Source organism: Hibiscus syriacus, unplaced genomic scaffold (genome assembly GCF_006381635.1).
Source record: "Hibiscus syriacus cultivar Baekdansim isolate YM2019G1 unplaced genomic scaffold, ASM638163v2 tig00110204_pilon, whole genome shotgun sequence".
In the NCBI taxonomy this organism is placed as follows: Eukaryota; Viridiplantae; Streptophyta; class Magnoliopsida; order Malvales; family Malvaceae; genus Hibiscus; species Hibiscus syriacus.
In genome coordinates this window covers 1,413,775-1,439,496 of record NW_024062626.1, presented here as the reverse complement: position 1 = coordinate 1,439,496, position 25,722 = coordinate 1,413,775, and the positions used below count along the sequence as shown (strand labels likewise).

The 25,722-nt window shown below is 30.1% G+C and overlaps 2 protein-coding genes, 1 long non-coding RNA gene, 2 other non-coding genes and 1 pseudogene across 5 annotated transcripts; 3 read left to right on the top strand and 3 right to left on the bottom strand.

The window, feature by feature from the left end:
* Positions 1–2,261: 2,261 nt before the first annotated feature.
* On the bottom strand, positions 2,262–3,118 carry LOC120219194. The gene is made up of 2 exons (XM_039216051.1): positions 2,909–3,118; positions 2,262–2,830 (listed from the first exon to the last, which is right to left on the bottom strand). The coding sequence occupies exons 1-2, from the start codon at positions 3,060–3,062 to the stop codon at positions 2,262–2,264; spliced, it is 723 nt and encodes a 240-aa protein (XP_039071982.1). The 5' UTR covers positions 3,063–3,118.
* Positions 3,119–9,336: 6,218 nt separating this feature from the next.
* LOC120219160 lies at positions 9,337–11,883 on the top strand. Its single transcript, XM_039216033.1, has 2 exons — positions 9,337–9,540; positions 9,929–11,883. Exon 2 carries the CDS (start codon positions 10,221–10,223, stop codon positions 11,736–11,738), a length of 1,518 nt encoding a protein of 505 aa, XP_039071964.1. The 5' UTR covers positions 9,337–9,540; positions 9,929–10,220; the 3' UTR covers positions 11,739–11,883.
* Positions 11,884–13,197: 1,314 nt separating this feature from the next.
* Positions 13,198–13,269, bottom strand: TRNAH-GUG. Its single transcript has one exon. It is a non-coding gene; the product is annotated as a tRNA-His (tRNA).
* Positions 13,270–16,384: 3,115 nt separating this feature from the next.
* On the bottom strand, positions 16,385–17,484 carry LOC120219054 (annotated as a pseudogene).
* A 1,660-nt stretch (positions 17,485–19,144) lies between these two features.
* Positions 19,145–19,217, top strand: TRNAA-AGC. The gene has a single exon. It is a non-coding gene; the product is annotated as a tRNA-Ala (tRNA).
* A 5,573-nt stretch (positions 19,218–24,790) lies between these two features.
* Positions 24,791–25,370, top strand: LOC120219163. The gene is made up of 3 exons (XR_005525284.1): positions 24,791–25,026; positions 25,115–25,276; positions 25,353–25,370. It is a non-coding gene; the product is annotated as an uncharacterized LOC120219163 (long non-coding RNA).
* Positions 25,371–25,722: the final 352 nt, after the last annotated feature.

The window sequence follows — 25,722 nt, the reverse complement described above, 5'->3', positions numbered from 1 at the left end:
AATTCTGTCCTTTTTTCATGATTTTTTTCTAAAAAGATTTTTCACATAAAATGTTGATGTCTATTTTATCATGTGATCAATATGTTTACCATTATCTTTTAAAAAATTGGTAGCAGAATATTCATGTTGTTAGTATTGATCACGATTATGACATCCTTGAAGTATATAATTATGTTGTTGGATCATACACAAAAATCGTATTGTAATAGGTAGATGTATAAAAATTTGCAAGGTTTCTCCCATTACAATGAAAGAACAAAAAAATATTGTCAAGAGATGAAATTGTTATCTTTTTCAGATATAATGATTTTTGGAAGCAGAATAAAATTAAATTTAGTGAGCATAATGAATTTGAGAAGAAAAAAGAGAATCCAATTCATCACATGAATTAACAGGGAAGAAGATAGAATTCTCATTGATGATCAGAACATGTTGTACATGATATTACTCGTAGTGATACAACTGTGAGCAACACTGAAACTTATGATGATCTTATCGATGTGAAGACGGAATTACGTCATACATTCATGCTTGGGAAATGTTTGGATTAAGTTGGCAAGCATTGTTGAAGAATACCCTTTAAGGGGTTTCATGGAGGAAATGGATAATATATTCTCAATGTGGAGAACTTTTTCATCGATGTAAATAATTATTTTTTTTATTGAGTTTGAGTGTTTCATCGAATTTGGGATTTTATCTCGAACTCATTGTACTTTCAGAATTCGTGTCAAGATAAAGATTATTATAGTTACTTGAATTCAAGTTGACTCAAATTGATTGAGGAAAGTAGGAAACTTGGTTTGATTGAAAGTATGAAGTCTATTATATTTTATGTTGATTGAGAGCAGGAAACATGGTTAGAATAAATTTCTTGTTATGTCTTTGTAATCAAGTAATTATTCTTATAAATAGACAATAAGGAATAGAGTTAGATGTCAAGTTGTTCATAAAGATTCATCTTGCATTCTTCTATTTTCGACATTATGAAAATTTACTTCTTATGTTAGTGATTTTTCCTAAAAAAGTTTTTTCACGTAAAATATTGATGTCTAATTTATTGTGCAATCATAATGTTTGTCATTATCTTCTAACAATCATTGAAAATCTATTCATAGCCAGTGTAAGCCCTAAAGAATAATCATTTTAGATACTAATTAGATGATCTAATGAGATAAGACACTAAAACTTTTAAGTAAAATAAGAGGTTTCAATCTTAATGTTATGAATGAAGCAAATTAAGTTGGAAGGTTTATCTCATAATTAATTTCTACAGAATTAAGTGATCAATAAATCAAATAACAGTAGTAAATCACATTAGATAATTCATGTATCTAATTTTTATATGTAATATTATAATTGTATTTAAATATAGAATATTTAAATAAAATTAACTAAATTGATAACCTGTAATTATTTAAAATTTCATATATATTATTTTTATTTAGTTATTAATATTTACATCATATTATGTATATTTTAATATTTCGAGTCTCATAAACAAAATTGTTGAAAAGATGGATTGATCTGAAAGAAATTTACAGGTCTTGGAAGAACAATGGTAACTCAAATTCACACAAACAATGATTGCATCTATTGAAAAGGTGAGGGGATGGGTAGATTCAAATAAAAACAAGTAACCATCACTAGTCCCACGGTGGAAATTTTGTTGTACAACATTATAATATAAGATTAAAGAAAGTTTTTATCAAAAATATTAATATTTTTGGTAGAATATTATTTAAAATGTTATTTTTTTTATTGAAAATGTTAATTTCGTTATTTAAAATGAATATTTTTGATAAAAAAATAACATTTTAAGTAGATCTTTACCGAAAATATTAAAAAAATATTAACATTTCCAGTAATACCTTTACTTAGACTTATATTAGGCTGTTTTTTCTTGTACATCTCGTCCCACACTCCAACTATACAGTTCATGTTATCCATATTTTTTTATTTTTAATCAACATATATTTATTTTAGATATATATATATATAATTTAAAATTTTATATACACAAAAATTATATTCAAGAGATTGTAAATTTTAATGTATTTAAATAAGATTGTATCTATTTAACAGTTAATATTATTATTACAGTTTTACATTCATTTATTTTATTTATATTTTACATTCACAAAAATTAAAGAAAAACAGACCATCATGAAAGTTGATACAACACAAATTAGCAATATAAAAATTTGGTTATGGTTCGATAAAATTTATAAACAGGATTAGAATACATGATTTGTGAACTTTAACTAAGACGAAGTACCTGAGAATGAAGTATGAATTTGCTGTTGATTAATGCGGTCAAACCCTTCTTCTTTGCTCTTATCAACGATGATCGTGATAAAAGATCCATCTTCTTCATCTCCGAGATAAGCTGAAGAAAACTTCAACCCGCCATTGTTATGAACATCTTCCATTAGTGTTTCCCTGTGAAGCTTCAGTTCAGCTTCTTGCAAGAACTTCAACCTCGTCGAAGGAGGCGAAGATGATGTAGTTAACCTATCGAAGTCTGCATCAGTTCTGGATTCAAACAAAGGGTTGAATCCGAATTGGTGAGCGAAACAAACATCGATTGGAGTTAGTGGGGGAGTAAAAAACGGTGGAGAAGCTAAAGGGGTTAAATAAGGGGTTTCAAGAGACTCCAGATCCTCCATTGTCTCTTCAATAATTGTGAAGAGAAATCCAGGTTGCTGCTCAAAATTTCCATTTCCATGGTCTCCATCAAAAGGCTTCAACATTAAATCTTTGTTCGGTTGCAGATTATGCTGCTGCTGCTGATGACGATGATGGCATTGCTGTTCTTCTGCAAATCTAATTTCTTGAGGAGTGAAAGCAGAGTTAGCCTTGGAAGCTGATGGAAATATGTGAAACAAATGAATGAATGAATGAAGTGTACCTGGGTTTTTGAAATCATTTTCAAGATCTGAGCTTGTTCTTAACCTGTTCTTCCACCATAACAAGTAATATATTTCAGCAATCAAAGCTAATAAAAGACACCCAAAAACTATGCTCAAACCAACCCCTACACTGCTCAAAGATTTCATTTTCATCTTCCCCTCAATCCAGCTTTCGTAACTTCACATTACAAAGTTTGAATGCTCAGAGAAGCAAAGCAAAAGAAGCTGTTTTGCACTCTGAAACTTTTCCTCAGAAATATACCCTTCAGCTTTACCTGCAAAAATCTCAAATGGTAAGTTTTTTTTTACAAAGAAAATTCTCCATTTTAACCTTTGAAAATCAAACTATTTTAGCCATCAAGTATGCATGATTATAAAAATTAATGATATTGTTGAATTAATAAACGATAAATGAAAACACAGGAGGGCTTTTTATTTTATGGTTGAGACTTGGGAGGTCCCTACCTTCCTCAAATACTCACATGGGGATTGGGATCACAAGTGTTCTTCTCATGCTACTCAACATTTAACACCCTACCATTTTAATATAAGTGAAATAAAACATTAATATATTAAATCTCATATAAATATAAAATAATAATAATAATAATAATAATAGAAAAATGAAGAAAAAAGAGAGAATAAATGTAGGAGACATTGATTTATTGGTGAAAGGTATACAAAAAGCAGAGAATTTATAACCCCTTGTGTGTTATAGGTAATTGGATTAAATATAGTCCTACACCGCCAATTTTATAGGTGAAATTCACAATTTCATTTTTTAAAAAAAAGATAATGTGATTTTTATTATGTATATTTTAATTAAATATGTTCCTTAATTGAGTAGTGCTTATCTCATTTAAATTCAATTTAAAATATAAAATTGATTTAATTATATATTTTATTATTAAAAATTAAGGGACCATTTTTATACATATTTTATTTAAACATTTTTGATTTGAAGTTAAATGATTTACAATAATGATAATAATTTAAAAAATCTAGTATATCATAAAATTTGGTGGAAAAAACTATCAATGGGGATGTTATCATCATTGTCTCATGGAACTAAACCTTAGACAATTATTGGTTGTTTATATTTTAATTGGGTGCATTACTTTGATTACACTTTTTGAAAATTTTATGATGTTTTTGTTTATAAAAATAAACAGAAAGGGTTAGATTATATTATACTAATAATAATATCAATTAAATTAAACTTAATTGATAGAAAGAAAATGTATTTATAAAAACTCAATTAAATAAATAAATAAAACTTTTTTAACTAAAAATGCTGTGCTATTTTTTAACTTGGGATGTGAAACAAGTTCCCCTAATTAAGACAGTGATTAATTAAAATAGTTGTACCAAATTTCCACTTTCCCAATATTCCCACTAATGAGTTTTCCGTTAAACAAATCTTGGAAAAATGGATTTTTCTCATCAACCAATCATCCTGTAGGCTATATTGGTTTCTTATGACACGAACCTCTTCTTTTCCTTTATTTTTCTCAGGTATTTTTTTTAAAAGAAACATTATAAATATTGAAAATCAAAGTTTAAACTTATTTAATAATCCTGAAAATAATAGACTAAATTCTTATTTTTCCTTTTTAAATTATATTAAATATTAGAGTAAAAGCTAAAAAGGATTAGAAATTATAATAACATCTATTCTCTATGTTTTTTTTTTAAATCAAATCATTATTTTACCTAATAAACATATAATTATATATTGATCGAATCAAATTAGATAAAATAAAAAATCTTTATCTAAAAGGTTAAATCAAATAAAATCTGTCTAAATCTGAATCAAATAATATATAAAAAATAATTAAAATCGAATAAAAATTTTGATCAGTCCATACTCATCCCTACGTGCAATAGTTAGTTGAGTAACCTTGTATCATTTCTTTCAATAGGTCGGTATAATGGAGGAAAAGGGTGGAGTAAGTTAAGAAGGATATTTTCGTAAGTTTGATTTCACTTATCAGATTGTGTGTGTGTGGACCCCAGAAGCATGGTGCTACTAAATTAGCACGTGTGGATGAGGTGCCAGCAACATGCTTAGCACATCACTTGAAGTGGGATCTTATGCTAAAATATCACAATTCCCAAGTGATTTCAATAATTAAGTTTTTTTTTAAATATTTTAAATTTAAATAATTACGTTTATACGATTAAGATACATATATTATTAATAATTAAAAAATTAAACATATGTTATCTTTTAATCACTTATTAATAAATAATAATAATTTACTTTCAACGTTCAATAATACACCATTGATCAAAGTTTAGAACACATAGCGAAAGGGGGGCGGACAAGGGTAAAGTACACAAACAAATTGTTTCCCACCATATGATATTGCTTTGTTACGTCTCTTATAAAATTATTATCTAATTATTCATTATATTTTAAATTCGTCTTTTTTCGTTTAAAAATTAATAGTCGTTTGAGTTGGACGTTAACATGTTGATTAAGATATAAGTCATTTGAGATTATAAGATCATATTTTATCATATCTTAGTTAACAGATTAACATCCAACTCAATTTATCATCAATTTTTTAACAGAAAATTACAAGTTTAGAATATATATATAGTTACGTAACCATATTGTAAATTTTAATAGTTATGACACTCAACACAACAACGTCTTATAGTCAATGAACTATTATATAACTTTTAATAATTGAGGAACTCAACAAAGCAGTATCCTATAGTCATTGAACAATTTGTGTACTTTACCAAAAAAAAAACAAATGAAAATGTAAAATGAGAGGTGTAAAAGATAGAGGGGAAGAAGAAGATGATGAGATGGGAGAGAAGTTGGTAAAGTTTATGACTTGCGCGTGGAGATGAGTCTGGCTTTTGAATTTCTGTAAGCCTTCTACCTCTAAACATTTCATTACCGAAACAATGCATTGATCTTGTGGAGTTTTTTTTTTAAATAATCAAACATAATAATAAAAATATTAAAAATATATAGTTAATTTTAATTATATTTAAAAAATAAAACAATTCATATAATTTTATACAAAATTACGCCATGTTTCTATATTTAAAAGCTCTTACAATTTTAAATAATTAATTGATCAAATCTTGTGTAAAATCTAAAATAATCATAAATTTGAATATAATAATTTGATTAATGTTTACTAGATATAAGATTTATCCATACTTCATTGGGAAATTAAAATAATTAAATATAAATAATAATGTGTGAAATTAGTTTAATTATAAACATATAATTTTGTATCAAGTAAAAATAGATAATTTTTATATATACTAAAATCTATTACAAGTTAATTATAAATACAATTATAATGTGTCATAATTGTCATACGGAAAGTTATTTAGTTTGTGTGAGCTTATCTACATGCTTAGAATGTATTTGTCACTATCAACAATAAATTAGTTTAGTGGGATGAAACATTATATCCCTTAAACAAAATTAAGAGTTTTAATCTTAACGATTATAAATGAAATAAATTGAGTTGAGAGGGTCATCTTCACTTATGTCGTACTTGAACTAAATTAGTTAATTAATAGATCGAATACTAATGATTAAAAGAAGGAGAAGAAGAATGTATTAGTTACTAATAAATTTGGTAAAGGTTTGTATTTGTGGATTTTGCACCTTCAATGGGAGTTCAGTTTTGTTGGTCAAAAAGAAAGAACGAACAAAATTTAGTGACACCCAACTCTTATCATATAAAACATATTATTTTCTCAAAACTTCGAAAACATGCAATATATTGGGGGATTTCTTCGATGCCATAAATGCATCAATCATCACCGTCATGCAAACCCTCATTTTGCGAAAAGTATATCATATTTTGTCTTCTAAATTTGGTCAATTTTCAATTTACTCTTTTAATTTATTTTTTTATTTTAATTTTCAAACTTGATAATTTTCTGAAAATTTATGTCATTATTAAAAATTTAAATATATTTGTTTTGGATGATGAGGTGACAAAATCTCACAATGTAGAAAATATTATATACAAATAAAAGTTTAAAAGTTAAATTAAAAAATATTAAATTTGAAAATTAAAATGTACTAAAAATTTTCAAAAAAAATAGAGTTACAAAAAGCAACCAAATTTGGGTTTTTTTTCTTTAATAAAAGTGAGTTTAGAGGTTTAGTACAAAATTATGATATAATATGAGATTAAAGAAGGTGAATAAAATCTTTTTAAGTATACTTGGAATGATTTTGGAAATTATTCGTAGATCATTATTATTATTTTGAATAGTAGCCACTATTGGATTAAAAAGTGAATATCCAAGACTATAATAAGAATTTAAAACTATTATCGTAAACTAAATACATAATTTAGAGATCATTATAAAAGTATTATTCGAGTCATATTAATAACTATACATAAAACATTTAAAAGATTCACTTAAAAATCAGACGGTGACACATATTTGATTGGAGGAACAAATTTATTAAATTAAAATTAGTATTAAAATATATAATTATACTAATTTTATTATCAGTAACACCAGTTATTTAAGTAATCTGATTAACAAAATTAAAAAATAATTGTTATATTAAAATCTATCACAGTTAGATGATCATCCATGTTGTTTATCCAAATTATAAACGATTAAAATAAGGAGGGAGGTGATTGATTCTTCAAAATTGTCCCATTGAAATTAAAAAAATGAATTAGAAGTGCATACATTTTTCTTTTTCGAGAGTCTAAGGTGGAAAAAGAAAGAAAGGAGAGGAGGGGCGATAGGCCACTTTGAATGCTTTACTGAATATGGGCACAACACCTTACAAAAGTGAAAGATTGGGAATCATGCTTCTTTTCAATTAACTTTTACATTATTTTATTTACAATTGCCAAATTGGTTGAATTTTAGTAGTTAAATGTGACTTGACTAGGATTAATAATATGATTTATTTTTTAAAATATATTATAAATTACTTTTTGTGTTAATAATATTAGGCATAAGTCCAATCCAATCTAATCTAAGCTGTGCTTGTTTGATCATTTGATAAATTAGGTGTCAAAAATTTAGAAATAAAAAATGCTTAAAACTATTTATAACTTTAATTCCTAAATAAGGGGTCGTTGTCTATTTAAGTAAATTTAAATTTATAATCTTTAAATAGTAAAAATATTATTCAAAACCTAAAATAAGTAATAATATTAAGCATATTATTAAAACAATAATACTATAAGGAATAAGATCCAATTACACAATATAAAATTTATTTAGTTTTATATAGATTTAAGACGTTTGGATTAGGAAAAATAGGTGACTAATATCAACTCTTTGTTTTTTTTATCTAGTGAGTATTTTCTCATTTTTTACTGTTAATCTCAGTCATATATTTTCATTCATCATATAAAATTAAAATATTTTACATTGTATAATTAAATTAAATAATAATTTTATTATAATTTTCTATTAACCATGATATTTTTTTAACCAAACACGAAAATATATAAAAAATCAAAAATCATTTTCAATAAATGAAGCACAGTCTTAATTTTTTTTGGTCATATTACTTCATAAAATACAATACAATACAATATAATTTTATTTTATTTATTTTATTTTTCAGAAAATTATGTAAACGCGGCCTTTTAGCTACCCGAAGGGATTTTCATTCAAGTGCCCCTCCAATTTTGTCTACTTCTTCTAATATGCGCAAATCCTGATAAGCTTGCATACGCATAATTAGATTCTTTATTAGTTTTCTTTAACGGTTTCGTTTGACTTTTATCAACCAAAAACCTCACTTGAAAATTAAAATAAATACTTTTTAGATTTTATAAATGAGCAATTTAAAAATATTTAAAAGTTATTTCACCCACTTATATATATTTTTTAAATCAAATATTATAATATAAAAACCCAAATCATGAGGTGATAAAAAATTACATAAATATGATGAAAAGTGGATAAGATTAGAATAATATGAACTTTACTGGCAAATAAGTTATTTTCCTCTAAATTTTTTATTAAAAAATTTCCTCAGGCTTTGAATATTTAAAGATGTACATGACATCTTATGAATTGATGAGGTCATTGCAATGTTGCTTGTGTGTTGGGAAAATTTTATAGATTTAATTGTACTTTTCAACTCAATCTAATTTAAATTTTATACATTTAATAAATTTCAAATCAAATATACTTATTTTATTTATTTTGTTAATGTAAACGAGTTCAATTATTTTATTCATTTAATAAATTTAAAATTTTGAATATATACCGAGTGTGTGTTTTATTTTCCTAAAAAATATATAACGCAAAATTTAGTATTTTTCACTTTTTAAACAATTTCATTCTATTTGTAAGGGAGGGGGGGGGGAGATTATGGCACGTGTACGACACGTGCTCCACATCGGTATATATCAAAAACTGTTTCATAGAGTGAGACGCCTCATTTGACCCTTGTTTTACGCTACTCTGTCCAGAAAACAAAAATTGCCGTCACAGTCTCCGTTACCTAACGCCGTCAGTTCGAAACGGCGCCGATGTCTCGACCATTTCCTTATTCAACTCCGTCTCTTTAAACAGATTCCGTTTTCTCTCTCTCTCTCAAAGGGATCATATTTTTCAAGCGCTCAATTTTATCTGGATTCAAATCCTCTCCTTTTAGGTAATAATATTACATACCAATTTCCTTTTTTTTACCTTACTTTTTAGGGTTAGGGTTTTTTGTGCGTGATTGATTTGATTTCCTTTTAAATCTGCTCCTCTTTTGCGACTCTCACTTTTCTGTTGGAATTTTATTGGATTCCGGTACTTGTAGAATCATGGATTTGATTTTTTTCCACTTTATATTCTGTTTGGTTTGATGGGTAAGAAAATCAATAGAAAATGAAAATTTTGGAATCTTTAAAATTTTAGGGTATTTTAGATCTTAGATAATAGAAACATTAGCTTGATTCGGCCTTGATATAATCATCATTTTGATTATTTTGAATCCATTTTTATATAGAAAAATTGAGATTGAATTGAGTATTTGTGTATGTTTTTTTTTTCAGGTTGGGTTTTTGGTTTAACATTGTTACTGGCCATGTTCGTATTCAGCTGTAGTTTGAATTTTGATTGATTGATGAAACTTAGTGGATTTTGTTGTGTTTGGAATTGAATCATGAAGATTTTTATGAGGTTTACCAGTGGTTTTGTGGATTGATTGGTTTATGAATCTACTGTTTTTCTCGGATTTTTCATTTGATTTATGAAGATATCTACAGGGAGCTTTTGTTGATTGTTAGGGTTTTTAAGTTTTAAACAGTGGGAAAGAGGAAATAGTTAGAAGAGCAAGGAAAAATAATGGGGGAAGCTCTTCTCACAACTCTGTCAATGGAGTCTGATCACCCGTCTACACTTCTGTCTATGGATTCGGGCTCTTTTCTACCAGATGAATTGGAGAGAGAAATGAATCGATCTATGATGCTTTCTCGCCCACCTGATATCAATCTCCCGTTATCATCTGAACCAAGCCCACCTCCATTGGCATGGAACGATTCATGTGACATCCTAGATGTTAGCCTTGCACCCCAGATTTACGAGGCGGTTGTCAATGTCCCAAAAGTGGCTAAGAAGTGTATGAAGCGTCTTGACAGTGTATGGGGTGCTTGGTTTTTCTTTACTTTCTACTTCAAGCCTGTTTTAAATGGAAAGTCAAAATCTAAGGTACTCAGAGACAGCAATGGTTTGTCCGGTTATGACAAGTCAGACTTGGAGCTAGATTCGTTCTTGGTTCAGCATGACATGGAGAACATGTATATGTGGGTCTTCAAGGAAAGGCCCGAAAATGCACTTGGTAAGATGCAGTTGAGGAGTTACATGAATGGTCATTCTCGGCAAGGAGAGCCCCCGTTTCCGTTTAGTGTTGGTAATGGTTTTGTTAGATCTCATAGAATGCAGAGAAAACACTACAGGGGTCTCTCTAATCCTCAGTGTTTACATGGGATTGAAGTTGTGGCGTCACCAAACCTCTCGAATCTTGATGATGAAGAAAAGAGGAGATGGAGAGAACTTACCGGCAGGGACATGAACTTCTCTATTCCTCCTGAAGCAAGTGATTTTGCAGCTTGGAGGAATCTTACCGGCACAGAATTTGAGCTTGAGCGACCCCCAGCTCCTTTAAAGGGTAATTTAAATTCCCACACTAGAAAGCTGCTTAACAATACTGGTTTGAACTTATCAACTCAGCTGATAGAACATAGCAATGGTAATGGGATGGATTTATCTCCTGTCTGTTATAAACGGAAGAAGGACTGTTTCTGGAACGGAAATGATGAGGATCTTGGTTTACCAAATAATTTGTATTCTAACGGAGTTTTGGATATGAAAATCCACCCAGTTGAGCCAACATGGATGAATGAATTTAGTGGGGTAATGAAGAATGTATATGGGCCTGTAACAGCAGCAAAAACAATATATGAAGATGATGAGAGCTTTTTGATCATCGTCAGCTTGCCATTTTCGGATCTTCAAAGGGTGAAAGTTACTTGGAGAAATACTCCCTCACATGGAATTGTAAAGGTATCGTGTGTGAGTACAGCATGCATGCCACTCATTAAGAGGCGTGATAGGACATTTAAGCTAACAGATCCAGCACCCGAGCACTGCCCTGCGGGGGAATTCGTTAGAGAAATTCCCCTTCCGAACCGAATTCCTGAAAATGCTAAACTGGAAGCATACCATGATGAGACTGGAACAATGCTCGAGATTATTGTGCCCAAGCATCGTGGAGGACCAGAAGAGCACGAGGTCCATGTCTGCTTTCGTCCCTCCCCATGGAGTGAGCGACCATTCATGGATCTCGAGGAATCTATATTGTGATACAGGTAGGGATGTTAGTGCTTGGTGCTTCATTGTTTCCTAACCTCATTCCATGAGGAACTCTATATGAATTATAACTGCATTTTTTATATTATATGTTTGTTTTTTGTTATACTGCGCGTAGTTGATTCATCATGATTATTGACAGTTCATCTTTATTGACATAATAATCATTTTACATACATGTAGGTCCTTGCATTTAATTTAATTTGTGAATCATTGAATTGAAATCTGGGGTTTTCTCTCTTCTTGAAGGTTAAAGTATTTGTTTTAGGGCCTGAGTATGTCATGAGAATGGCTAGTATTGTATTTGTAACTTTACAAGCAGCAGCTCCGTTGCTATACCTCAGAGCCACCATCACCGGTGGTTTTCACCCAACCCATCACTGGACGTTGCTACTTGTAACTTCATTCCCCTTTCATATTTAGCTTTCAACTTCATGCTTCTATCAGAAACATTTTTCATTTCCACAAAATAATCATCAAACAGAACCTTATATCTTGGTGTCCATAAAATGTCAACATTACTGAAAATAAAATTTATCACTCTTTTATATGAACCAAGCGACCTCAGTGATTAAAGAATTTTATGTTATATCCCAAGTTCGAGTACCGTATATAGGAATACGAGCGTTTATAGTTAAAAGATTTAGAGTCTTTAAACACATAATTACCTTGTATTCATCCCTGATTTATAAAAAAAAAATGTATCACTCTTCCATCCTATGCAGATGGTCACCGTTCCTTAACATTGAGGGAGAGAAAATCCTGCATTTTCTCCGCTTTAATCAGTTGATTCCACACCATTCTTGCCCTACTGCATAACCTAAGCACACGTCCCACGTTCTCTTCACCATTTTAAGTGTTTGCATTATCATATTTCAATATTATAAATTCAATTTTTTATGGGTATAAATCATGGAATAAATAAAAATAAAACAATATGATATACTTTTTTTTATATAAAAATAGAAACTGAAGTTGGATTTAGGCCTTCAATGTTAAGCACAAGTCTAACCTATATTAAAATGGGCCTAATATTTTGTCGAACCACAATTATCAGACCTAATGTATCCAATCCTTTTCAAATTTAAGACAGACCTTCAAATTTAGACAAATAATTCTACCATTGAACATATCTGTTCCACAGTTAAATTGCTAATAGTAGGATGATATGATAATTTTTAAGTGGAATAATTAAAATTTTAATCTTTAATTTTTTATATTTTTATTTAGTTTTTAAATTATTAAAAAATCAAGACAAAAAAAAAATAATGAAGTCGGGAAAAAATATGGCGTATTTGAATTTATTGGATCATTTTTTTATAGGCCTTATGGTTATTCAATGAAAAGTTTATATTTATTACAAGATTGGCAAATGATCCTAGTCGTTGAGCGTCATCAATCATCAGCGCATAATAAAAACTGACGTAGCCGGAATTGTATAAAAAACATAGTTTGTGGCTGCTGGGATTCGAGCCCAGGTCTCCACGGCCACAACGTGGAATTCTTACCACTAAACTACAGCCACAAGTTGATATGTTAGTACAAATATACTATTATTATCCTTTATGTATATAATGATAACTTTAGATAGCTTACATGTGCCTTCGTTTAACAGTCAACCAGGGCCGAGTCTGCTCACTAAATTAGGACAGAATAATTAAAACAAATGTCTGGTTTTCTGACAAATATACCTAATTAATTTTAGGATAACTACATAGTTGATATTTTTGTTTCATTTTATTAAATGTATTTTCACTCAATTTAAAAAATTAATTAATAGTCACTTCGTTTTATTTTAATTAAAATGTTGTCACTTAAACATTAACTTACGTTAGTTTGATAATGTGTCACTTTATTAAAAGGATTTAATTTTTACTTTAACTCCTGAACTTTAAATAAAATACTAAAAATGAACTTTTTGTAAATAAAATATTATGTAGGGACAAAAGCTTAATTTACCCCTTTTTTTAATATGTTTTCTTCCACAACCCCATCTTCTTGCGCCGAACACCTCCCTCTTCTCTACCAATGGAAAAGCAAAGTACAGGAAGAAGAAACGGATGAATCAGACGGGCACTTCAAATTAAGTGACTAAACCTCTAGTTTACCCTTGTATGTTCGAGCATTTTTCTCTTCAATCGGTCCTTGTCAGGTTGATGATATGAATCTGCTACGGCCTTCGGGAAAAAGCTATCGTAGTATTGACCATTTGTCAAGGTTTTATCTCCGTAAGAAAGCGGCGAGCTACAACAATTAGAATCCTTGTTGAGATCCCTCATTGAGTAAAATCCTGGCAAATAGCTTTTCGACCTAACTTCTGTTCCCATTCCTGAAACCGGTAAACAAGTCTAATTAATTCGACATACAATGAACAATTGCAGCGACAATCATCACTCGTATCTCAACAAAATGCAGAACTGTTAATGCAGTATCTTAGAGACATATGGCCACATTTCTGGTAACTTGCATGAATAAAGCATCGTAAAGTCAAATTATCACTCAGATATCATCACAATCAACTGTTACTGATTCAACAAAACGATTCGTAAAAATAAAAAAAAATATCAACCAGAATCGAATAAACATAAATAGTTGCATGCCAAAGCAACAAACATCTATGGCGAAGTAGCGCAATCATAATAACTAATGACACTAAAAGCAGGCAGAAAACCAAGATTTTAAAAGTGTAATGTAAGCCACAAGATCATAAATGAACCACCAGAGCCACACTCTCATGCATGTATAAAACTCTCAGAAAACGATAGAATCTTGCAGAGAGAAAAAAAGTGTTGCCAAAGGAGGAAAGTTAGGAACCCTATCATCGTGGAAGCAAAATGCTATAGGAATCTATGGAGACAAAGGAAATTAAGATACTAATAAATAAGCAAATTAAGATAACAGAGTAGATCCCAGAGATATAAGCAAATAAGCAAAAAGTTGGGAGATGGTTTACTTCGAAACCAGTGGTTTTACTTTTTCCTTCTCAAATATAAACCATTGGTTTATTTTCGGGATTTAAAAAACAAAAAGAGGGGTCTAGGCTTTTGGGTAACCTGACCACCGCTGTGGTGGTCCGAAAAGAGTGAAACAATGCCGATCTAAGGCGGGTGCATTTTCACGGCTGTAGAGAAGAGGGAAGTGTGCCGCAAGAAGACGGTTGGGGAAGAAAACATATTAAAGAAGGGGTAAATTAAATTTGTCCTTAAATAATTTTGAGTTTACAAAAAGATCCATTATTAGTATTTTATCTAAAGTTCAAGAGTTAAAATAAAAATTAGACCCTTTTAGTAACGTGTCACATCATCAAACTAACGAAGTTTAACGTCTCAATGACTACATCTTAAATAAAATAAAATGAAAATGACTACGAATTATTATTTTTGAATCAAGTGACCATGCGTTAAAAAAAATGAAACAAAAGTGACAAACTCTATAGTTTACCCTCGATTTTATGTTTGAAACAAAATTTAAAAAAATTGTGTTGATTTTATGTGCTTCATATCGGTGTAGTCTCAAACTTCTATTTCTCCGTAAAATAATCGAAATGTTTTTATTTTGTTAATTTAGTATGATTATAAAATGGTATCAATTTTAAAGGATTTTAATTATTAGATAATAAAATTTCAAATAATTTTATATTTTATGATAATCGAATTATTGATTTTTAAAGATAACGATAATTTATTTAATTACTGAGATAATTTAATTCAGGTATAAAAAATCTTTTTTAAACCATAGAGCTGCATGGTTTTAGCATAAACAAAAATACATTTGTGGTCTCATCAAAAGATCCCTCGAAAATTTTGTTAGTTAAGATATAAACAAAGCCTAATGTCAATCTAAACGTAAAAAATACGTTTATGAAAAAAAAATCTTTAAAACTATATATAAAAAAGAAAATTAAATAGAATCGCCATTTTAATGAATATTTTATGTGGCTACAATTTGTCTGTCATTCACTTCGAGAAATACGGAGGGTGTGATAAAAAAGCAAATTAACCACTGTCATCGTCTAAGAGTAATTGAAAATTCATAGAAAATGTTAATAATGTAATTGAATTTTTTAATTAATTCTTATATTTTTTTAATTAGGGGTTAAATATTCATTAGGAGTAGAGTTTTTATTTTATTTTATCTTAAGTAGAAATTGTAAAACTGTTAAAAAAAAAAAGAAAACGTATAGGAAATATTAAAACTTAGGGTAAATTACGTATTTAATACATAAACTATCAGTTTTTGTCTCTTTTAATACTTAAATTTTTAATTTTTTTTAAAATCATATCTAAAGTTTATTTTTGTTTCATTTTAATACCCGTCATTAAAAACTTAACACATTTAGTATCTAAACTATTAGTTTTGATCTATTTTAATACCTACAATTTCATTTTTTTCAAAACTTAAATATGATTTAGGCACTAAAAATGTGTTGGTTCATGACGTTTATTTTCTTTTTCAAAACTTAACAGTAAATATTAAAATAAAATAAAAATTAAACGTTAGTTGTGATTTTGAAAAACTTAAAAATTTAGATGTTAAAAATGGATCAAAACTAATAATTTATGTACTAAAAGCACAATTTACCCATTGAATATATAAGATTTATCTAATTGTTTTATGATTAAAATTTATGTATAATAAGATAAAACTAATACCACTGGTGTTACATTTTGGATATTGCAATTGTTACATTCTTAACATCATCGGTAGTTTCATCAAATATAAGCTTATCTAAAATCTTTATAAAGCTGCTTTCTGTTTTCATTGTAAACTTGGCCGTTCCCCTTTCTAACTAACTTCTCACCCAATTCCAGGGCCCCTTCGCTGTCTTCTCCGCCGTCTCGAACGCAGCGTCGATAGTTCCGCTCTCCACAGCTTGCTCCGCCGTTTAACTTCCTCGCTCCCAGAACCACGTTTCGTCGTACTCTGGCGTCGCCAATTTTGCAGCTGAAATCAATAAAATTGCAATGAATGTTTGAATAAAAGAAATAAAAATCCAAATCTTGACTGAATCTTATTTGATTCTTGAAGAAAAACATATAAATTTACTATTTTTAAAAAAATAGCGAAAATGACAGATAATAATTCATCCGAGATGTCGAAATAAAGGTGAAAAAGGAGATTTTCTGAAGTAATAATCACCTTATGACGGCCATGAACCAAGCCGAAATCTTCAGCCCGATATCCATTTCACTCATATACACAAACCCTCGATCTTTCCTCATAACAGCATAATCATGGCAAAGAGCAAAGATCATTCCGGCCGCGCAGACCTGGCCAGTGATGGCGGCGACGTAGGCATAGGAAAGGAAATTAGGTCAGCGACGAGATCTCGGAGCTTGGAAGACAACAAACGGATCTTTTCGGGTGAAGAGCCTGCCCAGGCGAGATCATAGCCGTTGGAGAAGAACCAGGCCTGGCCAGTGATGGCGGCGACGTAGGCATAGGAAAGGAAATTAGGTCAGCGACGAGATCTCGGAGCTTGGAAGACAACAAACGGATCTTTTCGGGTGAAGAGCCTGCCCAGGCGAGATCATAGCCGTTGGAGAAGAACTTGCCGTGAGCAGTAGTGATGAGAACGGAACCGGAAAGTGAGTTTGAGTCGGAGCGGATTCGGTTAAGTGCCGACCGGATCGCGTCGACTCGGGTCGGGTTTAAGCGGTGCTAGTATTTGCCGGTCAACGTTAAAATGAAGAACTTACCTCGCTTCTCTAATTTGCAAGCCTCCATATCTTTCTTTCCAATGAACAAAATGATACTCTTCTATTTCCCCCTTTCTATACATACTTTTAAACTTATGCTTAATTCAAAAATAGTGCCTAAACTATTTTTTTTTCATTTAGCTGTTGAAACTTTTTATTTTGGTTAATGAAAGTATCTAATATTATAAATGTTATTATTTCAAGTGTCTCAAACGTAAAAGTTAAAAATATTTGTTATCTTATACATATTGCATTTATTTTTTAAAAATTATTAACAATATAATTTTTATATAAGTTAGCATAAATAAAATTTTAAGATGAATATAATCAGTAAAATTAATAATGAATAAAAGAAAATTGAAATTCTAGGATGTGTACAACTGATAAAATTAATGATTTAAGAGAGAGAAATTAAAATTTCAGGATAAATAATAAATAGATCTGTCCAAGGATGGACACAAAAAAAATTTATGTTCGAGGTGAACTAAAATTTCAAGAGAATACGAATTTATAAAACTTCAGGCGATAAAAATAAATTTTGAATATAAAATATTTAGAAAAAATTTAAAATATATGATAATTTTATATTTTCAAGAGGGACGACTACTCCATCCGCTCCCCTCGATACATTCTTTGGACCTGCCGGGGGTGCTAAGGACGGAGAAAGGGATACTTAAACATTATACCCCTACACTGTTTAGAAAGGGGAACTGGTTGAGTAGGCTAAAGTTATTAACAACGTTTGCTTTTACGAAAACCATAAATTTTTAGAGTAAGTTAAGTCGGTATCCACACTGATGCAGGTGATGATGCTGCACTTTTCCTACTAAGACATACAAGACCTTTGCTTGTCTAATATCCTCAGCGCGTCTTCTTCTATGTTTTGCTTGTCCTGATCCTCATTCCTATATAATACAACGCCAAAACTTATTCAGAATTCATAAGTTTGAGTTGAAAATTTAGATTCCTTCACCTACTTTTTTAACCAGGATTTCATCAAGTACGTGGCCACGAAAATATTCGAGATAGTTCACAGCCGAACTTGAGCCCACCTCAGGAGCAGGCATCTGTGAATCAAACATGGAAGGAATTATTGCATGCAACAATAATTCACTGTTTACCATAAACAGAAAATGCTTTAAATTGATACATAATTACTCCTTCCCATTTTCTTTACTTACCTCGACCTCGTTTGGATTTGAATGGAAGGAGTTCTTTGGATTTGAACTTCAAAGGGGGAACAATCAAACTGGAGCAGACCCTGTTTCTCAATTACTAAGACAGTTGTTTAACCATTGCACATATAAAATACAACAAAGCATGAAAATTCTTGAAGCAATCAAACAAGAAACAGATATGATAATAAAAACAGTAAAAAAGAATACAGAAGATAAACATCAGGAATCAGAGAAGGGAATATCTCCAAATGTCAATAATGACCCAACCACCGGATTCAAATGATCAAACAAACGTTTTGCTTGTCATTTTGAAACTCACCATACCATGAAAAAGCGTTAACATTTAAAACTCACCATACCAATAACAGGGTGAAAAAAGAACTGGTGGGACACGAAACTCAAGAAAAATCGTTTCAACAAACAACTTTAAAGTGTCTTCCATTTCCATATTCCCTGAGTTGAGCTTCGTGCTTTCCACGACTATATATTTTCTTAAATAAGAAATGCAAATCATAAGCATATGGGGGATGTAGCTCAGATGGTAGAGCGCTCGCTTAGCATGCGAGAGGTACGGGGATCGATACCCCGCATCTCCACTCTTTTTCTATTTTGTCTTATTTCTTTATTAGAAATGTAAATATTTATTCTCTCCTTCACAGGTTTTCTTTATCAAGTGCAATAGATTAATTCATATTATTTGTCTTAATATTTAAAAAATTGTTTAAAATATATTTTTTATTTGGATATTTAATTTTTTTTATTAATTTTGAAAAAAATGGTTATCTAACAAAAGTTTTAAAAAAAATGTTATCTAACATGTATATCGTTTATAAAATTTTGAAAATTTTATTTGAAAGAAATTTAAAAATATTATTATATATATTTTTTAAAGATATAATTTCTCTAAAATTACAATAAAAAAATCCAAAATTCTAACCCTAATTCCATTCCTTTATCATCTTACTTGCTAGTCGTCGCCGCTTTTATCGTCTCCCTTGTTGATTATCGCTGTCGTTGTCATCCTTGTTATTATTGGTCGCTAGGGTGATGGTGGATTTGAGTAATTTAGGATTTAAGGTTAAAAATTATAAATTTAAAATTTAGTATTTTCATTGCCATAAATGGAGGTTTGGTCGGTGACAACGTCCATGACATTGGAGGTCCGATCAATTGGCTATTCATCAACGAGTGATAAAGGGTGATGAGCGACGTTGATAAAGGGGTTTGGAATTAAGATGTTCAAAATTTTGAGTTTTTTAAAAATATATTAATAATTTTAAGTATTTTAAAAAAATAATAATAATTTTATTTTTTTATTTTAAATAAATCTTTTAAAATTTTATAAACGCGACACGTATGATATATCAATTATTTTTAACAATCGTGATGGACGAGGTACCTAAATGCTAACGTTGGTAATGTTAATCATGTAAATTGACCGGGGGGGGGGAATTAGACACCTAAATGAGAAAATAGTTAAACCTTAAATTTTTTTATATTAAACCTAAATTTAATAATAAAAAAATTATGAATAAAAAATTAAAATATAATACCTTATAAATAAATTTGAAGTGTGTGTTTGGTTGGTCATTCTTACATTATGTTGCAAAACATATTGAGATTGATTGTTATTTCATTCTTAAAAAGATTCAATAAAGTTGATTTATTATCGGCTATGTGAAAATTGGAGAAAAGCTAGGAAATATTTTCATAAAGGCTATTGAAAAGGTGCAAATTAATCATCTATGTAACAAATTATACATGACTAATATTTAAGTTCCAACCGAGAGTGTTACATATTTGCAAATTAAATCTGAAGATTAATATATATTGTATTTGACATAGGATATTACATAATTAATGTGGGATATTATTATTTTTTGAATAGTTAACGTGGGATATTGGTTTACATATTAATATTACATAGTTAATGTGGGACCTTTATATATTCAAGTTCTTTGAAACCGTTTTCTGCTGACCGGATCTTTTGTTAATTACTATTGGTTAATTGGAACATAATGTATTTTGCAGAGTGCAAAGACAAATTTTGTTAGGCCTATAGGCTGTTATGCAGTTGAGGAGGTTGAGTGCAGTTAAGGTAGTTAAGGGCTGTTGAGAGTTAGTTACGTGTGTATGTGTGAAGTGAGTGAGCTATGTTGTAAAAGCTATACAAGCATGGCCTGGTGCCTTTATAGATAAGCAAGAAATACAATTCATATTGTTAATATAGATTTCTTTACAAATTTGAATGTGGAAGAATCTGATGATAAGGCGGAGGTATTATTTTCTCTTCTCTGCAACTTTTATTTTAAGTTCTTCAGGTCGTGTAATCATGTGAATATTATAAATTTGCAACTTGAAATGATGTCTTGGTTTTCGGTTACAGCCAACGACACTCAAAATTAATGAGCAGGACCCTGCAGCAAGTGCTTCGTAAAGGGAATAAAATATTCTTGAACTCAAGTGACCATTGTTATGGATTTGTGTAAATCCATCTGATCTCTAAACATACGGGATCGTTATCGTTCTTGTCTGTCTTCTTGTCCAACATTATCTCTAATATCATTACCGTTATCGTGTATTGATCAAACGAAATGATTCATCAATGCGACTCAAATTTACCTTGATAAATAACTTGTGAAGAATAACGATTGTGAAGGTGAAAATTTAAAATGTCATTGGTGAATATGGTGCTATTAGTTGAACTAGTTATGATGGTACCGATAGAGGAGTATCACTTGTCAACAATGATGCATATGCAATAAAATCTGTGTTTGATACTATTATATATAATAACCTTGTTTCGGGCTGAGGATAGGAGAAACAATATAACGAATATTGCATCTATAAATGATGGCATGATGGTGTCGGTTGTGATGGTTTGGACAGTGTTGACGATGACGAGCCAAAAGGATTTGCTCTTTCCCAATTAGTTGTGAGACAATGATACTACATCCATAAATGCTTTTGTCTATATTGATTAATATAGTTGATTCATTGTTCATCGAACAATAGATACAACTTCTCGTAATACATGAACAATACCGCACAATCCATATGTGAGATAAGCATAAATAATGATAAACATATGTGAGATAAGCTATATGAGAAAGAATAATCTGCTTAGATGAACTATGATATATGAATTACATGGTAAAGATCTATGAAGTCATAGGTAAAAGTTACAGGAGTAATATGAAATTGAATTAAGGGAATATAGGAATTAGTATATAAATGAAGTTATATAAGTGATATATGTTGGTATGCTACAATATATGTTACATGATCTATGGGAGCATAAGAGAACAAAACATGAGCTAAGTGATATAGATATAAATGATTATGTGAACATTTAATATAAATTAGGGAATGATGATATTGGTGTTTATATGGCTATAAGAAGATATAAGAACAATATATAAGCTATGTAATATGAACTGTATGATTTAAATGCTATGTAGTATTATCTATGTGAATATAAGATAATAAAATATAAAACATATGTTATGAGATGAGTGATATGTGGTTATGTGAGACTATACGAGAATATGTGACATAAGCTACGCGATTACATGTGTTTATATGTTAAGTGAAATAAGTGACATAAATTATTATAAATGGTAATGCCCATGTTATGTGTCATGAGAGCTAGATGTATAGTTGGCAAGCCAAGAGTCGAGGGTCTACGCGATCCTTCGGGACATATATATATCCTTTGGAACATTTATGAGGTCCTTTGGGACACATGATTGATCCTTATGGACATTTTATATGGCACTCCGGTGCATTTCTATGCGGCACTTCGGTGAAATTCTACGTGGCACTTCGGTGCATTTATACGAGCTGTGGTGACAGCAATGTGCACAACCTCTATGTATTCGCATACCTTCAGTTCTCACATGTGTTCATGGGCTAAACAAAGATAACAATAAATACTCTATATGTCATGTATATGCTTTTGGTAATATGAAGTAAAGTATAGAAGTTGATATGATAATATGTTTGTTTTCTTGAAAAGTGATATGTGTGATCGATGATGTGTGCAAATAATTAAGTATGAGATAATCTAATAAGAGGAATTACTGATAATACTAAGAATGAATATGACGATATATGTGCATGTGTGTATTTGTTATATGAATGGATATATGCTTGTATATGATATGATAGTATTAATTATTCATGCATTGTTATTTTGGAATTTACATTATATGTTTTATATGCCTCACTAAGTCATAGACTTGGCGTGTGAGTGTTTCACACGTAGGTTTCAGAAAGCGAGAAGAGAAGCGAAGAGTAGCAAGACAGGTCAGATTCTCCTTTTCACAGATCAGATCAGAATTGTATTTGAGTATATGTATTTGGTTATATAGAATGTAGTTGGCATATAGTCTAAAAGATTTAATTTGTATAAGCTCTGATATGTTTTGTAAAACCAATTGATTTTAGATAAATGAAAAGCAATCATTTTCTTGAATTATAAATTTTAAAGTTTAGTCATTTTGTAAAGAAAAATGTTTGAAAAGTCAATGTGACATCTCGGACTCAGATCCGTGTCGGATACGAGTTTGGGGTGTTACATTTTTAGATGAAATTGAGGTGATTGTCAGATAATATCAGTTTAAAAGATTCTAAGTTATTTTATAATGAACGCTCAAACATATTTACAAACACTGGTAGTCAAACCTGGAACCTTTAGAAACAACAATATTTTTTAACCGCTGAAAGTAATTTGATACACGTATCAGATTTTATATTAACTATCATATCATTTATTATGTTCGTACTTTTGTACATAAATTATGATGTTATCTACCACATTACTTTACAAAACGTTAAAAATATTGATATAAAAGCCCCAATTAATCATAATTCATAACTTAAACTATATAACTAAATCAAGGGTTTATTTGATTTATTTTTATAACTTTCGGAGCAACTTTTTACTATTTAAATTTACCATGAAAGTGAACGTTAAAAAAATTGAATAGATATTATCGTATAATCACATTAATAAAAAAAACAATTGAAAAAAATTGTGTAGCATGCAACGAGGACCACATGAAAAAGCCATTTTAGTTGGCTATTGCTCCGCCCCCTGATGATGCAATAACGGAGAAAACACAAGCTTGGAAATTAGTCCATAGTTTTCGGATTGTGTCCTAAACAAAATTAGTGGTCGGTTTGGTAATTTTAATTTTATATATTAAAAATCAAACAAATCGATTATATTATTAAAATCGAGTTTATTTAATGGTTAAATCAAATTGATAATTAGTGGGAACTTAGAACAACAAGATTGATTTAAAGCCACCAATTTCTACCACCTAAAATCAGGATTTGAGGCCAAGAATTATTCATGTTTAATTTAATATATGTAACCCACTTGAATTGAAATTCCGTCGGCTAAATTTATAAATCCATAGAAAATCAAGATTAAGATATTAATCAACTTGTTAAATTCTCACTAAATTCATTAGTGGAGCATTGACTTCCATTTGTTCTCAAAATGTCAAAATGGAGCTGTGAATGTAATCTGATTAGGATGCCAAAGTTGTAGGGATACTTCCTCGAAATATTAATTAAATATTAACAAGTACGATGCTGATGCTTTCCCCCCCCCCCCAAATTTAACATGAGACAATATGTATGTATAAATTATCCACACACAAAAATACGTATGTATATGTAGGCATGGATCAAAATAGAATTTTATAATTTTACAGCTCTTAAACTTCTAATATAAATATCGAGAAATTCATATTACCTTGTACAAAATATTGTATCCATCCTTATATACAAACCCTTTCTTTTTAAGTTGATTATTTTCGATTGGTTATATGTGGATTCATGCAAATTTTTGTATTTATTTTGATCCAGAAATATTTATAAATACTTATCGTAAATAATATTTTTATGAGATAAAAAGACAAGGTTGCTGAGTTAAAATAAACTATGTTTTATAGATTAGAAGTCATTAAGCTTTAGATCGATCCAAATGTAAAAGGATGGAGATTAAGCAGATAATTTAACAAAATTTCTTAGAAGTTTTGAAGTTCAAAATGGATAAAAAAAATAACCAATGTCTTCAAGAGTTGTTTTGTTTCGTTAAAATATATAAAGAAAGTTAGATTTTGATTCTATGGGGAAAATTTGTTGCAGGCTTGAGAAGGTTAATATAAGAAAATTCCATAGCCAGGCAAAGATATTAGGCACAATTGTGACCGTTGGGGGAACAATGCTGCTGATGCATTGATTAATGGACCAATGTTGCAGTTGCCGTGAACCAAATCAAATAGCTTACTTGTACATTCAACTGCATCGACACCCGAGCAAGATCCGATTAAAGGTGCTCTCATGATCACTGTTGGCCGTTTTTGCTGGGCCGGTTTCATCATTTTACAGGTAAGTTCTCTCATTAATCTTCTCCATTAACCAGCCAACTGGTTCGGGTTGATTTTAATTAACAAAAATGTAATGGTTTTTTTTATAGGCAATTACCCTAAAATCATACCCTGCTGAGCTCTCCCTAACAGCGTTAATCTGCTTGGCGGGCACCATTGAAGGAAGCATTGTACCAGTGGCAATGGAAGCTGGCAATGCTGCGGTCTGGTCTGTTCATTTGGATGTTAAACTCTTAGCTGCAGTTTACAGTGTAAGAAATTCTCAATTCGTCTAATGTAACATCATAAAATATTTCCCCGACCATAATAACTTGCGTTTGGTTGCAGGGAGTAGTCTGTTCCGGGTAGATTATTATGTTCAAGGAGTAATAATGTAAACCAGAGGACCTGTTTCTGTCACTGCATTTAATCCTCTAAGCATGGTTATTGTTGCAATTTTGAGCTCCTTTATCCTATCCGAGGTGCAATACTTAGGAAGGTATTATATCAATCCCTCTTCTCCGCTATATTAATTATAAAATTGCTATAGAAAATTTTCTATGAATTAAATTACAATAATGTTATGTTTATTATGGTCGTGGATGTAATGAATGTTATTGTAATTGTTGCAACCTCTTATAGGGTACTTGAGGCAGTTGTAATTGTTGCTGGCCTCTATCTAGTTTTGTGGGGTAAGAGCAAGGATCAACAATCAACG

Bases quoted from the DNA above. Each gene is read 5' to 3' on its own strand.
- LOC120219194 (XM_039216051.1), bottom strand. From the start codon at position 3,062: ATGAAAATGAAATCTTTGAGCAGTGTAGGGGTTGGTTTGAGCATAGTT. The intron at 2,831-2,908 runs GTACACTTCATT...TCACTCCTCAAG, and splicing joins AAATGATTTCAAAAACCCAG to AAATTAGATTTGCAGAAGAA.
- LOC120219160 (XM_039216033.1), top strand. From the start codon at position 10,221: ATGGGGGAAGCTCTTCTCACAACTCTGTCAATGGAGTCTGATCACCCG.